This window comes from Helianthus annuus, chromosome 1 (assembly GCF_002127325.2).
Source record: "Helianthus annuus cultivar XRQ/B chromosome 1, HanXRQr2.0-SUNRISE, whole genome shotgun sequence".
Classification (NCBI taxonomy): Eukaryota; Viridiplantae; Streptophyta; class Magnoliopsida; order Asterales; family Asteraceae; genus Helianthus; species Helianthus annuus.
Genome location: NC_035433.2, coordinates 83,194,846 through 83,214,291, shown reverse-complemented (window position 1 = coordinate 83,214,291; position 19,446 = coordinate 83,194,846). Strand labels below are relative to the sequence as shown.

General features: G+C 34.9%; 1 protein-coding gene across 1 annotated transcript; it reads left to right on the top strand.

Moving 5' to 3' along the window:
* Positions 1-71: 71 nt before the first annotated feature.
* Positions 72-3,866, top strand: LOC110926756. Its single transcript, XM_022170455.2, has 13 exons — positions 72-156; positions 251-392; positions 476-545; positions 1,374-1,571; positions 1,659-1,758; positions 1,852-2,064; positions 2,168-2,300; positions 2,368-2,564; positions 2,654-2,774; positions 2,858-3,037; positions 3,126-3,194; positions 3,315-3,383; positions 3,490-3,866. Exons 1-13 carry the CDS (start codon positions 146-148, stop codon positions 3,727-3,729), a joined length of 1,743 nt encoding a protein of 580 aa, XP_022026147.2. The 5' UTR covers positions 72-145; the 3' UTR covers positions 3,730-3,866.
* Positions 3,867-19,446: the final 15,580 nt, after the last annotated feature.

Sequence of the window (19,446 nt, the reverse complement as noted above, 5' to 3'; positions counted from 1 at the left end):
CTTTTTCTGCTTTTCACATACCTCAAAATAGTTTTGTTGTTTTCTTTCATTCCCCACTATTTATATCCACTCTCCCACCTTCATTCTTCATCATCCACTTAACTCTCATTGTTGCATTTCAGCTTTCAAGCAAAAGAGTTAACTAATGGAGCTCGGGTACCCATCTCTCTAATATTTTTCCCTTTAATGGTTTTGTTATTCATTGAATATTTTACACTTGATACTATTAACCCTATATTTTATGATACAGTAACATCACTTATTTGAAGGATTTGGACCTTGCTCGCCGTGATTACACTGTGAAGGTTCGTGTACTACGGTTATGGAAGCAGCCTATGTATAACAATCCAGATCAGTTTTACTCAATCGAAATGATTGTTGTTGATGAAGAGGTATATGTTTGTAACAACCATGTATGTCATATTTTTCTGTTCTTTTCCCTTTTTTGACGTAGATTTTCATGTTTTTTTTTCAGGGAACAACCATGCAAGCCAATGTTCTCCGAAGATGGTTTCCCAAATTTGAACATCTTTTGAATGAATCTGGTAATATGTTTCTACCTTTTTAAGTTTTGTATATTTATTTTAGTGCACAATATTGCATGTTTGTCTGTTTTTTCTAACTTCCTTTCTAAGATGTAATTTATCATAGTGGACTTTGTTATATTCTTTGTTTCTTTATGAACTGCCAAACTTTGTTTGAACACACAACATGCAATTACTTAACTTAAAAATGACATTAATTTAAGATATGAAATTGAGGTTATTTACATATACATAATTATAAATAAGGTGTACTTAGGAATACCCGACGGTTTTTATTTAATTGTATATGTGTATTATTTCAGTTGCTTATAACTGTTAAAGTCCATAAAGGTGTACTTATGAAATATTCTTTGGGTCTTTATGAACTTACAATAAATGTATACTTATTAAATACTTGGTTTTTTATCTTTTTTTTTGTATTATGAATTTTTTCATTATACTAGCACATAAAACTCTTGAGTAGATCGAATCCCCATCCATAAATTTTGACCTTATTATGAATGAAGTAGCTTACATTTTTATCTTTTATACATCCAAAATATTTAGAAAATTTACATTTACATTATCCCTCAAATTGATAAAATGTAATTCTTTATCTCCAAATAGTTTAAACTTTGGTTGTTATTAATCTTAATCTCAATAAGTTAAAACCTGGTTAAATAGCCAACTGCAATGTATATGTTTACCTTCTTAATTAATCTCCAAATAGTATGAACATTGATTGCATTAAAATAGCTTTAAAAAAGCGTACTTATGCCTGTTATAATAAGTTAGTTATAACCTTCTTAATTAATCAACTTCCATGTAATTTTTGTGCGTTCATAATAGATTGCTATTTCATTGTCAAACCCACTATTGGTTTAAATGAGTCCAAGTACAAGTATGTGGACAACAAAAACAAGCTGGGAATCTACTGTGATACTGATGTTCAGCCATGTAAGGATTTCAATGGTCCCATCTATGGCTTCTCATTCACATCCTTTAAGGATATCATTGAGAAAACTGTTCCTGAAAACAAATCTATAGGTAACTATAAACCTTATACATGTATTTTAGCTAAATTTTTAAAATAGGTAACATTTTTGAACATTTTGCCTAACTGTGATTATTTAGATGTTATTGGTTTTGTTGCTGATGTTAAAGACCTTAAGAAGTTTAAGACAGCAAGGGGTAAAGACACCAAGAAACTCAATGTCATCATTCAAGATCTAGAGTAAGTAGTTTTATTCGTAATCAATATATTGATTTGAAATTCTAAATTAAAATTTTTAGTCCTTTTGTTTAACGCTGTTTGTACATCCCGAAGGATGGATTCTATATACCTTTCTTTTTGGGATTCTTATGCTGATCGGATTCTAGAGCACTGGGAAAACAGAGAACAACATGGTGTTATTATTGTCATTCTGCAGTTTGGTACACTAAAGTACTTTGGTCGTTTTGGTTATGTTAACAGCTGTTTCAATGTTTCAAAGCTTTTCATCAATTCTGCTTGTGATGAAATTACTGCTTTTCGTAACAGGTTAATCATTTTAATTAAAAAACCCCAGATTTTCTTAAATAAATTTGTTTGGTAAGTTATTATACATACAAAGCTATTAATTTAATATAAATATTTCTAACAGGCTTATTAAAAGCTCTGCTGCTTCTTCATGTTCGAGTCAATCTTCTCGGCTTTCTGGAATCTTTTTATCATTGTATAATGAGTATGTTGTTAAATCTGAATTCAACAACATAGCTGAAGTAAATCTCAATCAGGTAAATTACATGACTCTGTTTTTATATTAACTTTATTTCTGTTATAACTAAACTACTATTTTTTTAGGCAAAGTCTGTTGTTATTGTTGGTACTGTTCAAATGATATCCGAAGGTTTGCCATGGTATTATTTTGCTTGTAACAAGAAGGTTTTCAAAAAAGTTGTTGATGATACACCTACGGTTGATGTGTTGGTTGATGAAGAAGATGTTTATGAGTGCAAAACGGCAACTTGCAAGGACACTGTGATTCAATATACTGAGAGGTCTAAACATATTTGAAAACGTTATAATTATTTTGTTTCTCTTAGGTGTTTATATTTCTTAACTTTCATTGTTACACTTTGTTATGTAGGCTTAAAATTCCATTGACTGTTCAAGATTCAAGTGGAACTGTGTCATTGACATTGTTTGACAGAGATGCTTGCAGAATCCTAAAAACAACTGCTGCAAAGTTAATTGAGAAACATGTTGCTGTAAGTTTTTATTTATTAATTTTGCACATTGTTAATTTTGTCCCCTCTAATATTTCATATTTATATTTGTATATATACTACAGGGTGGTGATAAGGGTCCCTATCCTGACGAGTTTGAATCTCTTTTGGGGAAAAAATTTGCATTTAAGATTGATATCAGTGAGTTCAACATTGAAAACAACTTTTGGTTTTTCGGTGTTTCTAAGTTTTCTGATGATGAGGATATCATATTTGAGCTTGAGAAGAAAGCAAACAACATTGAGGTAATAGTATTAATTGTGGATGTTTTTTTAACTTTTCATTTAATGTTTATTGTATTTTTCAATACTAATTTTTCGTATTACATTGTAGGTTGAGACGTCTGTTTCTTTGAACAACAGGTTCACTGATATGGATTCAGAAGATACTGTTAACCTGAATGTATGCATTTTCTACTTTCTAAAATTACTCTTTATTACACTTTATTTTTCAATTATATGTTATCCTACATATTTTTTCTGAGTATTTTTTCCTTACAATTGTACTCTACATAAAACGCAGGATGATAACCCCACTGATGTTATTATGGGAGTCGATGTTACCAATTCAAGCAAAGACGTGAAAGCAAAGGTATTTTATTTTAAGCAAATACTTTTTAATTTTCACAATTGAATCCATAAAATTTAAAGCATTTTCCAGTATTTTTTTTCACGTAAAATTTGTATATCATTTTTAGGATGTTGCTGAGTCCATGGATGATAATGTAATCACCCCTTTGGTCAATAATTTGGAAGAGACTGACATTGCCACTAAGGAATTTGGTGAGCCCGCGATCTCTAAGAGGAGAACCCGTAAACCTTCTTTCAAGAAAAACTTGGTTGGGAGTTATGAAATGGAAGAAAAGGGAGCATTGTCCACCACGAAAACAGCTAAACCTGGGAAACCAAGTCTCCTAACTCCAAACATTGAGAAATGAAGACTTCACAGTCTTTATGTTCTACGTGTTCTATTTCTATGTTATCTTAGTGTGTTTTAATTTCGGTTAATCGTTTAAGAAGTACTTTAAAAGCTTGGAATCATTCCCACAATTATGTTTCCGAATTTGCATTTCCTTTTGTTGTACTCCATGGTTTAACACTATTCTGAAGCAAGTACTATCTTTTGTTTTTAAGTTTATTAATGTTTTGTGACATTTGTCTTTTTATTTTTCCAATCATTATATTTTATGTCATTCTATTTTAAAGATAACTTTTATAACTTTTTAAACCCAAGTCCTTTCTCAACAACTTTATTTTTATAATACACATTATAATTTTCATTTCATAGTAGTTACCAAAAATCTTGAATTTTTGTTTATAAATCGACACCTATAATTTAGGTTTAACAAAATATTTTTTAATAAATTTATGTTACTTTTTTAAACTGACTTTCTTATATACTTAAATCAACTTATTACTTTTTTTAAAAAACTCATTTTTAACCACATATGTTTAATTTTACATACCTTATTTTTGCATTTTTTTCCCTTTACACATTCAAATCTTCGAATTTGAAAGTATTCCATAACTTATTATGTATTTTTTATCTTAAAAATTATAATAAATAAGTTTTTCAAATACCTCTCGAAATTCACTTTTCTTTTATTCTATTTAGTTTACTTTTTTCCTTATTTTTTGCATATATTATCCACAGATGAAAACGATCGCTCTTTTGAAGCAAAGGTTATGCGAAAAAAAAGGAAATTACATATGGCAGCCAAAAAAGCCAAACTTTATGATTTGAGTTGCCAAAGCCAAGATTGTTTTTTCAATACATTCCTATATGTGTCAATAATATATGCCAATTCAATAATAATATTTCTATTTTTTTAAACAATTCTTTTAAAGTAATGAAATTTTCTTCCTTTTTTATTCAGGCGTTCAAATACGAAGTCCGCTTTCAAACATTACAAATGGTATGTTTTTTTTTCGTATTTGATTATATGTTAAATATCTTTATTCATTCTAGATTTTGGAAAAAGAATAGTTATTCGAAAACAAGAGATGGATAAAAGGAATTCCCCGAACAAATCTAGAGGTAATATATATGTTTTCCTATAATTTTGTATTTAATAAACTCTATTTAAAAGTTACTCTACATTCGTAAGATTTTTAAAAATTTTCATTTTTCATTTCATGTAAATATTAAATGTACGCTATTATTCTGATTCTTAATTTTTCTTATCATAAAGCAGGTATTGAAAATATCCCACTTACTAATAACAAATCACCAAGTAACGGAAGTGCCGCTTATGGGAAGGAAGTTGTAAATTCTTATCCATCGTTTCTAAATCCACCTCCCATTGACACTGGTTCTAATATCTATTATACACCATTGCTATCAGATATTACAAATGGTACAAATGTTTTGATAAAATTCTTGAAAAACTAAATATCATGTGTTCAGTAACAGTGAAGTGTACGTGTATGTCGCTTTATGTTTAGTTTAAGTCAGACACGTTAGTATATTGTATGAATTTTATTATCCTTATTTTCATTTATTGCCATTGTTTAAAATGTAATATAATGATAACTTTAGTAGTATATATAAAAATTCAGATGTAATTTAAATTTAAAGTAACATTTTATTTATATCATATGTATTAACATTGTATAAGTTGTGTATTTTTTTATATATAACTTAATTTAGTCATATATACGTATTTATTTATTAAATTATAATTGTGTTATATCAAAATAATTACTTTTCATCTATTTAATTTTAAAGACCTCTTATACATTTATATTTTAAATTTGTTACATATGGTAATAATAATTTAGATAATCAAAGTATAGAAGGATGCGAACGATAATTAATCATACGTAAAGAAATAGAGGAAACAACAAAAATACCATTACATTGATATCTTTATAATAGAGAATTTGTGAAGACGTTAAAGTAAACCTGTATATTTAGAGGCTCATATCCATCCACTATATTTTTTGTTGTGAGTGTGTAGGAAAGAGAAATAAATAATAAAATTAGTGTTTGTGAGTTAGATAAAGATATAGATATAGAGATGGACGTGATAGGTTTTTTAAAACTAAAGATAATTTAGAGAAAAATAAATTTTTTGATTAAATTATATAAATGAAGATGAAGGCATCAATGTCAATGCTCTTAGATGTTATTTTGATTGTTAAGATATAAAACATCATATTAAATAATAGGTTATTAATTGTATTTTTTAAACCCGTGTGTCACACGGGATATAGGCTAGTTCATTATAAAAGCCTAAAATAACATAAAGCTAAAAAAATAGATTTGATGAACTTACTGGATTTGTGTACGTTTATCAATATTTACTTACCAATGAGCTTGTGTTGAAGTGGTAAATGAGAGATCTGGTGTTTCAAGTGACTCAGGTTCGATCCTTGAACTGAGCGGGTTTTACCTTACTGCACTGTCATGCCTTCGGACAAGTGTTCACGGTCTTCGGCCCTAGGCTAGGGTTTTCCTGGTTCGAAGACGAGTCTATCCCGATGTGGTGAATTTCGCCACTAGGCAGTAGCCAATTTACAAGATTCGTTGGCCGCTCAAAAAAAATATATGTTTACTTATTTATTAAAGTTTTATTTCAATCTAAATATCATTGTAAAACCCAAAGGTTTTAATTCATAATAAATGTATTAATCGTAGTATAAGTCACAAAATTTTCATAAAACTTTATATACGTTGTCACACACAGTGACATCTTTTGTTAATTAAAAAAATTGGGTTACGTTGTCACACACAGTGACAATTGTGGTAAAGTAGAAGGTGTATGGTTATTACAAGGAAGGTTAGTAAAGCAGATGTATGTGATGGTGGAGGGTATGTTGATCTAGGAATTTTTTTTAAGGGGTACGGAAAATTTTAAGGATTTTAGACCCCTAATATACAAAAAATTCCGGTTCATAGTGGGTCAGATCGGGCCGGGTCATGTAAAACAAAACAAAATCAAACTAAAATTTATATAATTATCAACAAAAGTCAAACGTCATACGAACATATTTAAAACTGTACCCTTTTCATTTTTTGAAATCTATCTAAAATATCATCTAGAGAGACATTCCTAAACAATAAAACCCTAGTTTTAATTGCTTCAATTTGATATCTATCCAAAATATCATCTAGAGAGACACTCCTAAACAATAAAACCCTAGTTTTAATTGATTCAAATAACATAAATAAACAAAGATTCAAATAAAACAATATAATCAATAATAACAAAGCATCAACAAACACACAAAGATCAACCTTATCTACTTCCCTATCACTCTATTTCTCCCAAACATTCAGTAAGAAAATAAAACTATAAAAAATGATGTCGTCCAACTGGATAGTAGGTCGTGCTTCGTTGGGGTTTTCTTCAGGGCTGGGGATTGCAAAAGCCGGACAATGCGTGATTGAGTGTAATGGGTTATTTTACTAATTTTTTTGTTTGGGTTGGGTTGGGTTGGGCTTAAACTTATAAGATTAGTAGTTTAATTGGGTGAAGTGGATACATAATAAATATATAATTATATTATGTATTTAATAATAACTAGTGATTTTCCTCTCGCGCTTCGCGGCGAAAATTCGGTTAGTATCTGTTTAGTTCGTTACGGTACCTACACTCGCTATAGTAATCGAAAGAGAAAACCTTACATCGATCGAAAACAATAAAAACGAATATCCATACCAGTACCAGTACCGATGCTCATTTTTTTGAATGACAACGCCTGTTCTGCTCTATTCACCAATAATTCTAATATTTATCACCCTTGCCCAGGATTGAACCTGGAACATCTCACTTAAGAGGCATATGTCTCCACCAAGTGGGCTAGCCCCACATTGGCAAAACATAGAATCAGACACAACAACAATCGAACTTGTGTCAACTGCTTGCAATACAACACATCAACCCTCACAACACATCATTTGATTTGTATGTTGTTCAGTTGATATCGGTTTGGTTGGTTTGCATTCTGTGTTTATTTTTTTCAACGTTGTCATATAAACATTATGGAAAACGGCTATTGTGCCGCTATCGTACCAACCCAAACCGAAACCGACTGAACAATATTTGTATCATTACTGGGATTTATTTTTATTTTTTTTCTTTCGATAAACTAAGATCGTATTCCTATCACACCGTACCGAACTGAACAACATCGGTACCGGTATTTATTAATTTTTATGGTTTTTTGTTTGATAACATATATCGTGTCGCTATCATTGTGATCGGAACTTAAATTATTATAAAACAATCAAACTGAATGCTAAACAAAATGCTACTAATAAAAAGTACAAATACCTAATAATTATCTTATTACTAAACAATTAAATGAATAATTAATAAAATAATACTAAATAAAAACAAAACACTATTCATGACCACTTTGAATTAATATGTATAATTAGTGTTTATATATATATTTTTTATTTTTTTAAATTCATAATATTTTTTAAGACGGGCGGTTAAAAATATTTAAGGAGTGCGACTGAAAATTTTTAAAGGGTGCGGACGGAATTTTACGGTATAAAATTACACTAATTTTTTCAATGGATGCGCCCACCACCTCGCGCTTTAGGGTGGGTACGCCCCTAGTGGCAAGAAGGATTTTGGCAAGTGGAGTAACTAAAATTTAGCCTATGTGGTATTTAATTTGGGTTATGTTGCGGCAAGAAGGTTTGCATCGATACTTGGCATATCCAAAAATATAGAAAAGAAATAGGCAAATGAAGCATGTGAAGCAACGAGACAACTTCATACCGTGAGGTTAGGCAAGTGAAGCATGTGAAGTAATGAGACAACTTCATACCGTAAGGTTGGGCAAGTGAAACATGTGAAGCAATGAGACAACTCCATACCATGAGGTTGGGCATGTGAAGTAAGGATACCGCCCAACCTGAATGGATATTAGGTATAACAAATAATATGATGAAAACATGCAATATGTGGCTAAGCAAAATGTATGGTTAGCATATAATTCGTATGCTATCCGTGCTCTCGTGTGTCAAACGGACCACAGACAAAATGTGTTGCTAGCGGTCCTACCATTTTGCCATCTCCATATGGTAAGTCATGCAACTCGTAATATGAACACAATGCGGTTGTCAAACCATTGAAGATAATAAGAGGATTACCACTTCTAGACTGAGCGCTAAACTGAGTGTGAGTTCTACACATCTTTTTTTGCTAGGTGCATAACACCACTCGAATGAGTAGTTGATCCATACATTACAAATCAACCACGTAGGGTTAAAGTAATTGAATTTGTAATTCTAACTACTTTTGATATATTTGGATTACCATCCTCCCTAAAAAACTTACATACATAACAAATCAAATATATTTTAAATGAGTATGATTTAGTGACCTTCATTATCAACTTTTTACACATTTACATAACAAACCGAAGCACTACTTACTTCCACAATACACGGTGAATATTGGTGTTACACGAATTGTACACACGTATATATTTACTCAGTGCCAACAAATTGGCACCAATGAGACGTATAAAGACGTTAGACGAATGAACAACTGATAAAAATACGACATTGCAACACAAAGTCCTAGTTATAAAAAAAAAAATCATAACAAAAATCTAAAAAATTGCTAGCTATCTTATCTTTTGATGATAAAAAAAATAAAAAAATAAAAAAAATCTATACTATATAATAAAAGAAACCATTTATGATTTATGGGACACTTGTCCTCATATTAGGCCATGTCTTATGAATAACTATTATTTTAATTTAATATCTTCTAATTAATTATAGATAACCAATCTCTTCCAATTAATACCCTCCTACTAAATATTATTTAGTTTAATATCTTATGGATGATTATTATTTAGTTTAATCTCTTCTAATTACTTATAGATAATATTCCAGCTAAATATTATTTTGTTAATATGCACTTTTTAATAAAATAATACCAAACAAAATTACAAATATAAAATCATTGATTTTACTAATAATAACAAAGTCTTAGTCTTCTTTTAAATTAGATTTATTACGCAGTTTTTTAAATATAATTTAGATTTTATCACTTAAATGGCTGCTTATTTGCTTCTTGAATAACATGTTTGTCCACTGTATCTTCTTTTCAATAATCATCTCCGCAATCACCATATCTATCACATACCGAGTATATCCATTAGTTTTTTTAAATATAATTTTTGTATTATTTGGTATATAAAATCATATTTATTCAAGTCGTGTAATACACGAGGGTTTTTAAAGATATAACTTTTTTATTAATTGGTAAACAATATTACATTTATTCACTCAGTGTAATACACGTGATTTTAAAGATATATATTTTTTATTATTTAGTATATAAAATTACATTTATATTCAACCCGTATAATATGGTTCCTATAGATATAATCTTTTTGATATATAAAATTATATTTAATTAATCCGTGCAATAAAAGAGGCTTTCAAAGATATATTATTTTATTATTTAAATAGGTTATAACCCCGTGTATTACATGGGTCGAATAAATGAATTTTATATACTAAATAATAAAACAATATATATTTAAAAACCTCTTTTATTGTACGGGTTAAATAAATATAATTTTATATATTAAATAATAAAAAATTATATCTATAAGAACCATATTGTACGGGTTGAATAAATTTAAAATTATCTATATATAATTAAAAATTTAGTTATATGAACTATTTTACAACCTTCATTAATGAGACTCTTAAATACATGAGTCTCTTAAATACATTTTTTCTTCAAATTAGTAAAATTAATATTATAATTGTAACAAATTAGACTTAAAATAAAATTAAAGATAACGTAACTGAATTAATGGAATTAAAGGAATTTTAAAGGAATAAAAAAACTTTAAACATTTACTTTAAAATATATACGTGTGTTATAGAATTAAAGGAATTTTAAGAACAACTCTTCATCTCCCTTTGTTAGACTTAAAATAAAATTAAAGATAACGTAACTGAATTAATGGAATTAAAGAAGAAATTAGAATTACAATAATTAAAGATAACATAATTGAAATAATAGAATTAAAGTAACTGAATTAATGGAATTAAAGGAGAAATTAGAATTACAATAATTAAAGATAACATAACCGAAATAATAGAATTAAAGGAAATTTAAGAACAACTCTTCATCTCCTTTCATCATTTGGTTGACCCCAAGTCTCAATATATTCTTCCCAATATCAACTTTTTTACAACCTTCATTATGAGCCTCTTAAATATATTTGTGTCTTTCAAGTTGTAATTGCCCATCCTTGATCAATAATTCCCTTTCCCATGCATATAAATACCTTCAATTGTCTTCTCATATTAGTCTAAACTTTTCATCTTTTTTGCAAAATGAGAAATTTCAGTTTTGCAATTTTATTCATTACTACCATAACATGCATTGTTCTTCCACATTTTCATGGAAGATTAGCCATGGCTACATGCACTCAAGATGGATCAGAGCGTTGGGGTTATGTTCAAGTCAGACCCTGTAAGATTCAAAAAATTATTTATTTATTTTTTAAGAAACTAAAGGCTAACCACTTTTAAAGATTGGATTTTTTAACTTCTTGGGTGAAAACAGGGGCACACATGTTCTGGTGGCACTATAAAAGTCCGTACATAGTTCATGAACCAAAAAAGCCATGGCCAATATCTATATATACTTATACTTAAAAATTTAGTTATATCAACTTTTTTACAACCTTCATTATGAGTCTCTTAAATACATTTGTGTCTTTCAAGTTGTAATTGCCTATTAACAAGGGGCCAGAAATAAACAAAATTTGACCCGTTTGTCACACCCCCAAAATCCACACGCGGAGTATCACCGCTTGGGAGCGTGACTGACCAGGATCAAGCCACCAATCATATCGAACACAGCATTTAATAATAAAAGTAGATAATGTAATTCATCACGACATGATTGATGTTCAAAACCAAACATTGTTTAAGTAGCGGAAGCATGTAAGTAAACCCAACGTAAATAATAATGTATGAAATGTCATAAGTGTTTAATTAAGCATTCATGATCCATGCTCCACAACGACCTGCTCCTCCCTGTGCAAGCTCCATGTATCTAACGACCTGCAAGGCATGTAACAGAGGATCAACAACTAGTTGAGCGAGTTCACAGTTTATAGTTCGGTATTTGTAATAGTATGGTAAGCATTGTATTCGTTCATTAAGTCATGTATCGTAATAGTTCGTATCGCGGCCCTCTAGGCATGTATGCGAAGATTAAGTAAAGTTCTCAAGTATTCTAGACTAGGTATATTTGTATCGCGGCCACCCGGCACCTGTGCGAAGTTTAGCATATAGTTCGCAGCCTTCCTAGGCATGTGTGCGAAGATTAGTCATAATATCGCGGCCAACCCTGGCGTGTATGCGAAGATCAGTTCAATTAGTATCACTAGTCTAGCAGTATCTTAACCAATCACCTTCCTCACCCGATGATCATATCACTACGTTCCATTATAGATAAGTACCAGTAAATAATCAAATCCCATTCCCACCCTGGGAACCCCATGCCTTGGCTGTGTGAACTCACCTTGGTTTGCTTGGTATGTTATTGCTTCTAGGGTTTATTAACTGTCTAAGTCCGTTACACACGACCTAGGATATGTTGCACATGATACGATGTAAGTGTTTGCATCAAATTAGGGTTTGCAAGTCACTGATATTCAAGCAATTGTGTTTAGTGTGCGTATTGTGTACCGGATGATATCACATAGAATGTTCACGTATGCAGGATCATACAGTTGCATTCAACTTCATACAAGCATATATCGAATCATACAGTTATAAGCAGAATGAACAGTAGCATGAGATCATATACATAATCATACTGTGAGCTTTTACACACACCTCACTTGTAAAGTCCGGGCAATTAGTATGTAATCAGGATAACAATCATGTTTAGTATGTAATCAGGATAACAATCATGTTTAATTCACAACAACTTGACATATCAACATAACAGAAGATTAGACAGCATTCTAGGTTAATAAATTCGGACTAAAGGGTTTACAAACTCGGACTCCCTTGTCCATTCAACAAAGTCGGACCAAGGGTTTCCCCCCCTTTAAACTCGGGCAGCCTCTACCTATAATTAAAAGGTCGGACCCATCCTCCTTCCCTAAAACTCGGACCTTAGCCCCCACAAAAAAACTCGGACAGGAATCCCTTCTCATAATACTCGGACCTTTTGCATATTGTAGAGGTCGGACTTATGTAATGCTCACAAAACTCGGACATATATCATCCATTAATAAAAATTCGGACTCTATGTGTTTATTAAAGAGTTCGGACTAGGTTGCCTCACATAAAAGTCGGACATCCTTATGCTTTCAAAAGGTCGGCCATTACATATATATATAAAGTCGGACTCATGTTTCATTAACAAAAGTCGGACTTCATCCATTCATTAAAACTCGGACCTCGATCATTTAAAAGGTCGGACATCACAAAGCTTAAATAATTCGGACCAAGTGTGTTGTGTATGAAAGTCGGACATAGATCAACAATTAAAACTCAGACAGAAGATCAAACATACGCATGTTCCCTACATAGACATTGTATCAGTTACGTTTTCTATTATCATGCGATCATGAAACCCTAATCACACATTTGCATTCTATCTAGCAGCAATTTCAGTTATCAATTCATTCATCCTAGCATGTCTTGTGTCTTAACATCCGACAATTGATTCTACACTAATCAACATCATTTCTAAACCATCAGGACTCAAACAAAAACCTCAGAAGTATCATATGAAAGCTAGGGTTTTCATGAACACATAATCAAGAATCAAGAACAACAATCAACAATTCAAATAATCAATTAGGGTTTACATGCATTCCAATAATCAATAAACAATTACCTTGAATGATTCTAGAGAAAGAGAGGAATCAAGAGTGATGAATATCTTGCCAATGATGATGGTGATGATGATTGCTAGGAGATTAGAGAATGAAGTACGTGCTTTTGGTTTTGTGAAAAATGATTAGTGAACAAGAGATTAGGGTTAAGTATCTCTAGGATTTCACTAATTACCCTCTACCTCCCTAAGTATCATATTTTACATATGTACACCATCTCATAACAATTTCATAGTTTCACCACCAAGTTCATATATTTACCAAGTCTTTCATAATTAACAAACAACCATGCACAATTACACAACATGATTCGTTGCATCAATACGTATATAATTCCATAGCAATTAATTGTGCAAATAATCAACTAAACAATACAAGAACGTGCAATAAATGCGAAATAGGAATCTTGGAAATTCGAGTTGTCACATTATCCCCAACTTGAAAGAAATTTCGTCCCGAAATTTGGTACACACTCACTGAGGAAGCTAGGTAAGTTGTATCGTTTACTGGTTTTCCTGGGGTGTCACACCGTTTCTAATTCTCCCTTTCCTGTTTCTCACACCCTAAAATGTAACCCCTAACTTCTCGGTTTCACTCTAATAAAAGTAAGCGACTTATCATTTTCCCATAACAATCATCATTTAATTTTGTGTTAATTAATGTTGTCCATTCCAAAAGACCATCTAAATGGCTTTATAAATCTTTGTCAAAATTTAAAAAATAACCGTTTTTTAGGGTTTATTTTTAAATTTTATTAAAGCTGGCCAACCTACGCGGGCTAGCCACGCCCCGCCATACCGACCTAACACGTCACTCGCCAGCGCGGGCTCGAAGTCCACGTGTCAACCCATGCCCCAAACCCCCGCCCCACCATACCCCACGGTTTAAGATATAAGAGCCACATATACACTTCGCAGGTGAATTTATTTTCTTTTGATTATCATAGGTTGATTTTAATTTATATTTTATCTCAAATTGAGTATATCCAAATAAATAACTTACAAATGGGCTAAGTTGGAGTTGACCAAAAATAGAGTTGCTTTGTGTCCCAGTTCTATTAGTTTTTTGCACGTTTGGGTCTTACAACATGAGAAAGTAGTAAGGGCAAAATGGTCAAAATCATTTTTTTGTTATTGTATGACTAGAAGCAACCCCCCCTGATTTTTGTACGAACATAACCTTTATAATACTCTAATATTTTTTATTTAAAAAATGCATCATAATGTTTAATAGTTGCAAAATTTTTAAGTAAAAAGGAATAACATGAGAGAATGCGTCTACATAAAGGTTATATTATTATATATATCATCTTGTGAATTATTCATAACCATCTAAGCATCTTAAGTATCATGATAGAGGGGCTTCGTTTAGGTTACACCATCTTACTATCATATGAATCATTGATAAACATTTACTCAAATAGCACATAGGTTTACATTATACCTTTTGACTTATCCATGATATCTAATAACAATAATAATACTGTTAATAATTATAACATAAAAGACAATCATAATAATTGTATATGTCACCTAATTTACTATGTGTTCTTAACCATATTTTAAAAATACTCAATAGTTAATGTTACTTAGTGATATATTGTTATACATGTTCCTTACAATATGTATGGTTTCTAATTTAACATGACATTAAATTATATTCTAACCACACATCAATTAAAGGACATTGATTCCAGACCCTAACTACATATTTACCTTCATAAATACAGCTTTAATGATGTTTTTAATTCTAATTTATTATATTAATATGGCTATGAAGGGGTATGGTCCCAGATCTCGCGTCAGCATGGACCGTGAGTGACCATTACCCTTATCAAAACCCCCACTAACTAACAACCTACTTGTGCCCATGCGGGAACGCGTCGACACAAGGGTTGAATCCAATCTATCTAGTAACAAAGAAGGACTTACATGGAACATGAGAACGGTAGAGTGATGCGACATAGCATCACATCTGGTGTATGAAAACGGAAGTATTCACAGCGATGCGGCATCGCACCGCATCCAGTGAACACTTCTATCAATACAGGAAAGCCTTACCTTAGGCATAGAAGAAGATGAACGTAGCGGTACGGCTGACACCGCACCATACGGACATTTTCGTCACGACAAGGGATGCAGGCAAGACGACGATGCGGCTAGCACCGCATCTCGCGTATTCCTTGATCACAAGTAGGAGACGCGGTAACTTCAGATGTTACCGCACGTAGCGATGCGGCTTGCACCGCATCCTATGTACTCAAGCAAGTGGTACTGACACCACAGTGCAAGTGGCACCAATGGCAGTTACCTGTCAGAGCTACGTAAGCAATGGACTGACGTGGCGTAACCTCCATAACCGACGAGCCTGACACACCTGAAAGGGTGCAGCACGTCGTCAGTCCATCCATCATCATCCTCCTTCACTCCTCGGCTATAAATACCAACCCCAAACCAGGTTTGAGGTATCTTCTCACAACTCTCTCACTACTACTACTATCTTACTTTGCTTCCCAAGCAAACTACTGATTCTCACGCCGGAGAGTGGTAACAAGGAGCACCCCCCACCCCATCCTCCTTGTTACGAGTCACGGCTTGTTTCCTTGTGCAAAGAAAAGACAACGGATACTAACCCAAGCAAATGCAAAGACAACGGATACTTACACGCGCGATGCCGTGAGTCCGCAACCACTCACGGTCAGCTTCCAGCTGGTTAAAAGAGGACACCAAGGCATCCTTGGCCTCAGCAGCGGCGTCAGCCCGCTTCTCCGCAACAGACACGCGGGCAGTAAGGTCTGCAACCGCGACCTCCCGGGCCTGAACCTCAGCCTGTTACAAAAACAGCAAACAGTTCACTCGATAAATATTTTCAAAACAATAAAGGACGAAAGCAACAAAGTTAAAGAAACATACCTGCAGACTGGCAACAGCTTTGTCCAAACGAATGCGCTCCGCATTCGCCTCTTCAAGAGCCTTAGAAGCACGGCTCTCCTTCTCTGCGGCCTCTTCAAGGGCCTTTGAGGCAAGAGCCCCGGCTTCTTTGGCCTCTCCAAGCGCCTTCAGGGCGTCGGCCTTCGCCTGCAGCGCTTTAACAGAAATGGCCTCAGCCGCAGCCTTCTCCTGACTCAAGGTAGCGTTCGCTGCCTTGGCATTTGTCAGCTCCTGCCGAACATGAAACAGAATGTCATTCTGCTTAGCCCACGATGCATTCCACTTCTTGCGCTCATTGGAAATTTTTTCATTCCAACTCTTGCGCTCATCAGCAAGAAGTTTAGCAAGGGTACGCACCTGTTTCAGCTGGGCAGCGGCAGCCCATTCAGAAGTCTGCTTCTGCTTCTCAAAAGCAGCCTTGTCCTTCTCGAGCTGCTCCGCACCCACACGAGCTGCCTCGACCAACTTCTCCGCCTCAGCCCGCATGCGAGCTGCTTCCTCCTCGCGGCGACCCAACACCTTGTAGTCTTCCAAGATGGCATTCGCCACAATAGAAGACCCTACTAACATTGTTGAGAGCTGGTTTATGCGCAGCTCACGGGGCGCAGCGCGGGCTCGCTCAACCTCAAAAGGGGTGCCTAGACCACCCAGAATCTCCTTGCATGCCGACGGGTCATTGGAAATATCATCCCCCTGCATAACAGTCCAGGGGGTCGGTGATACACAGTACTACGACCCTGGGTATAGGTGCGGTAGTAGTACTCCAACTCAGACTCCCCAGGCTGAATTGGAGGCCCATCGTACCCCGCACCACCGGCAGACGAGCTGGTACCCTTATCAACAGGAGACTTCTGCGGCTCAGCATCATGCTGCCGCGTTTCAGCGCCAGTTTTTTCCGGTTCGGCATCAGACCGTTGCTTCCCGGTATCAGCAAACCGCATACTCACAGTGTCTCCCTCATTGGGAGAAATCAGATTGTTGGACGAGTCAACAGTGTCAAAAATCTGGGTCGCAGCATTCTCTGCGGTACCCTCTGTCCGCACCGTCGACTCCGACACCACCTTGGCAGGGGGTGTCGATGGCACTTCAGTTGCACCCGCATCCGTGGCACGCGGGGGCGACTCCGGAGCATCAAAGATAGAAAAATCTTCATCTTGAGGCTCTGCAAAAAACAACGTCAAATAGCTATCAAAACAAGTTACACATAACAGTTAAGACAAGCTAGCATACACTTACCAATAACAACCGCAGGTTTTTTCTGCGTCGGAGCAGACCTTTTGGTTACCAGTCTCCGACGTTTGGTTTCAACACCACCAGCAGCTTTCGGCTCTGGCTTTCTCTTCTCACCAATCACAGGGGGACCCGCAGCTGTTCCTCCCGCGGCCGTCTCCTCTGCCTGCTTCTTCGCAGCACCAGAACGCGACCCCGCGGCTGTACCCAAACCCTCAAGGGTATCAGATACTATCACATAATCCTTGTGTCGACGAAAAGAGGAGTGAGAGATACCTGCCACCTGCGGCACCAGATGAGGCACAGTTGTGACCTCCTTTATCTTCTTTTGGCGAAAGCGCACGCCCTTCACAGTTTGCCTCTTTGGCACACCTTTCGCATCGGGGTCCCCTAAGGCCCCAAGATCACCTGCATAAAATCAATCCAAAGGGTGAATCAATAAACCAACATTATCATCACAAGTGAAAAACCTTCCAAATTATACCTTTGCCTGGCGGCAACTCAACTGCCAGTGCGGCCTCAGTAGGCACCCGGAAGTTACTACGGATGATAGCATTATGATCCTCCTCACCATCCGCACAAACTACGGTCTCAACCGTACCAAGAAAATCCGGGGCAAACATCCTCCATGCGGGAGCATCCTCTGATAACAAACATAAAGTCAGTACCGCAAAAAAGAATAGGGAACTCAAACACATGAAAAGTACGTACCACCACTTTTCTCCCGCACCACGGGCCTCGAGTTTTTGTTCCTCCTCGTCAACATCATACGCAACAACCACAATTGCGTGTTGGTCAGCTTCACAGACTCAATAGTCTGAAGCTGCGGAAACCACTGCACTGATTTCAAACTGGGCATCGCAATGGTCTCCCCTATGATCGTCTCGGTCACGTTCCGAAACGTCATATCTGCAACAATGGCAGCAGCCTTGACATAGAAGAATTTCTTTTTCCACATCGTCATCCCCTTGGGAGGAGTCATCAGCTTGGGGCTACCGTCTCGTTGACGGAAAGAAAAGAAACCCAATGACACAGTCATCTGATAAAACCGTCGGAAATCTCCGACGGTAGGCTCTATACCAAGAGCACGGAAGGTGAACTCAAAATTACGAATCCGAATCATACCAAACGGACTCATTTGAGAAATGTGGACCTTGTACCACTCCAAGACGTCCACAACGAACACCGTCAACGGTAACCGGAGATTACAGTCACCAAAAAAGTCGGCCCACATGGTCACATAACCAGCCGGAGCGTCAGCACCAGTATCACCCTCCGATGGATACTGAGCCCCATACTCAGGGGGCATTTGGACGTCAAGCATAAGACGATCAAAGGTTTTTCTGGTCCACTTTAACGCCGGTAATCCACCACCGGCAGCCCCCTCCTCTTCTTCTTCAACCACTACCGGTTGTTCAGGGTTTTCACCCTCCACATTGTGTCGATTAGATGGTTCAGCCATCAAGAATATCAAAGAAACAGAAGATGGTGAACAGAAAAACCAAAACCCTCACTGGAACTTCAAGGAATTTCGTCGGTGAAGACAAAGAACAAGTTTCTCTCACCGGCAAATTTTTGAAAATTTCAAACAAGTGAGGGGAAACCACGAACGGTTTCCCCTTATATACCCATCGCAAT

What these genes read in the sequence shown, in the direction of transcription:
- LOC110926756 (XM_022170455.2), top strand. An exon ending in CTGAAGTAAATCTCAATCAG is followed by an intron (nt 2,301 to 2,367) that starts GTAAATTACATG and finishes CTATTTTTTTAG; the next exon opens with GCAAAGTCTGTTGTTATTGT. An exon ending in TAATTGAGAAACATGTTGCT is followed by an intron (nt 2,775 to 2,857) that starts GTAAGTTTTTAT and finishes TATATACTACAG; the next exon opens with GGTGGTGATAAGGGTCCCTA.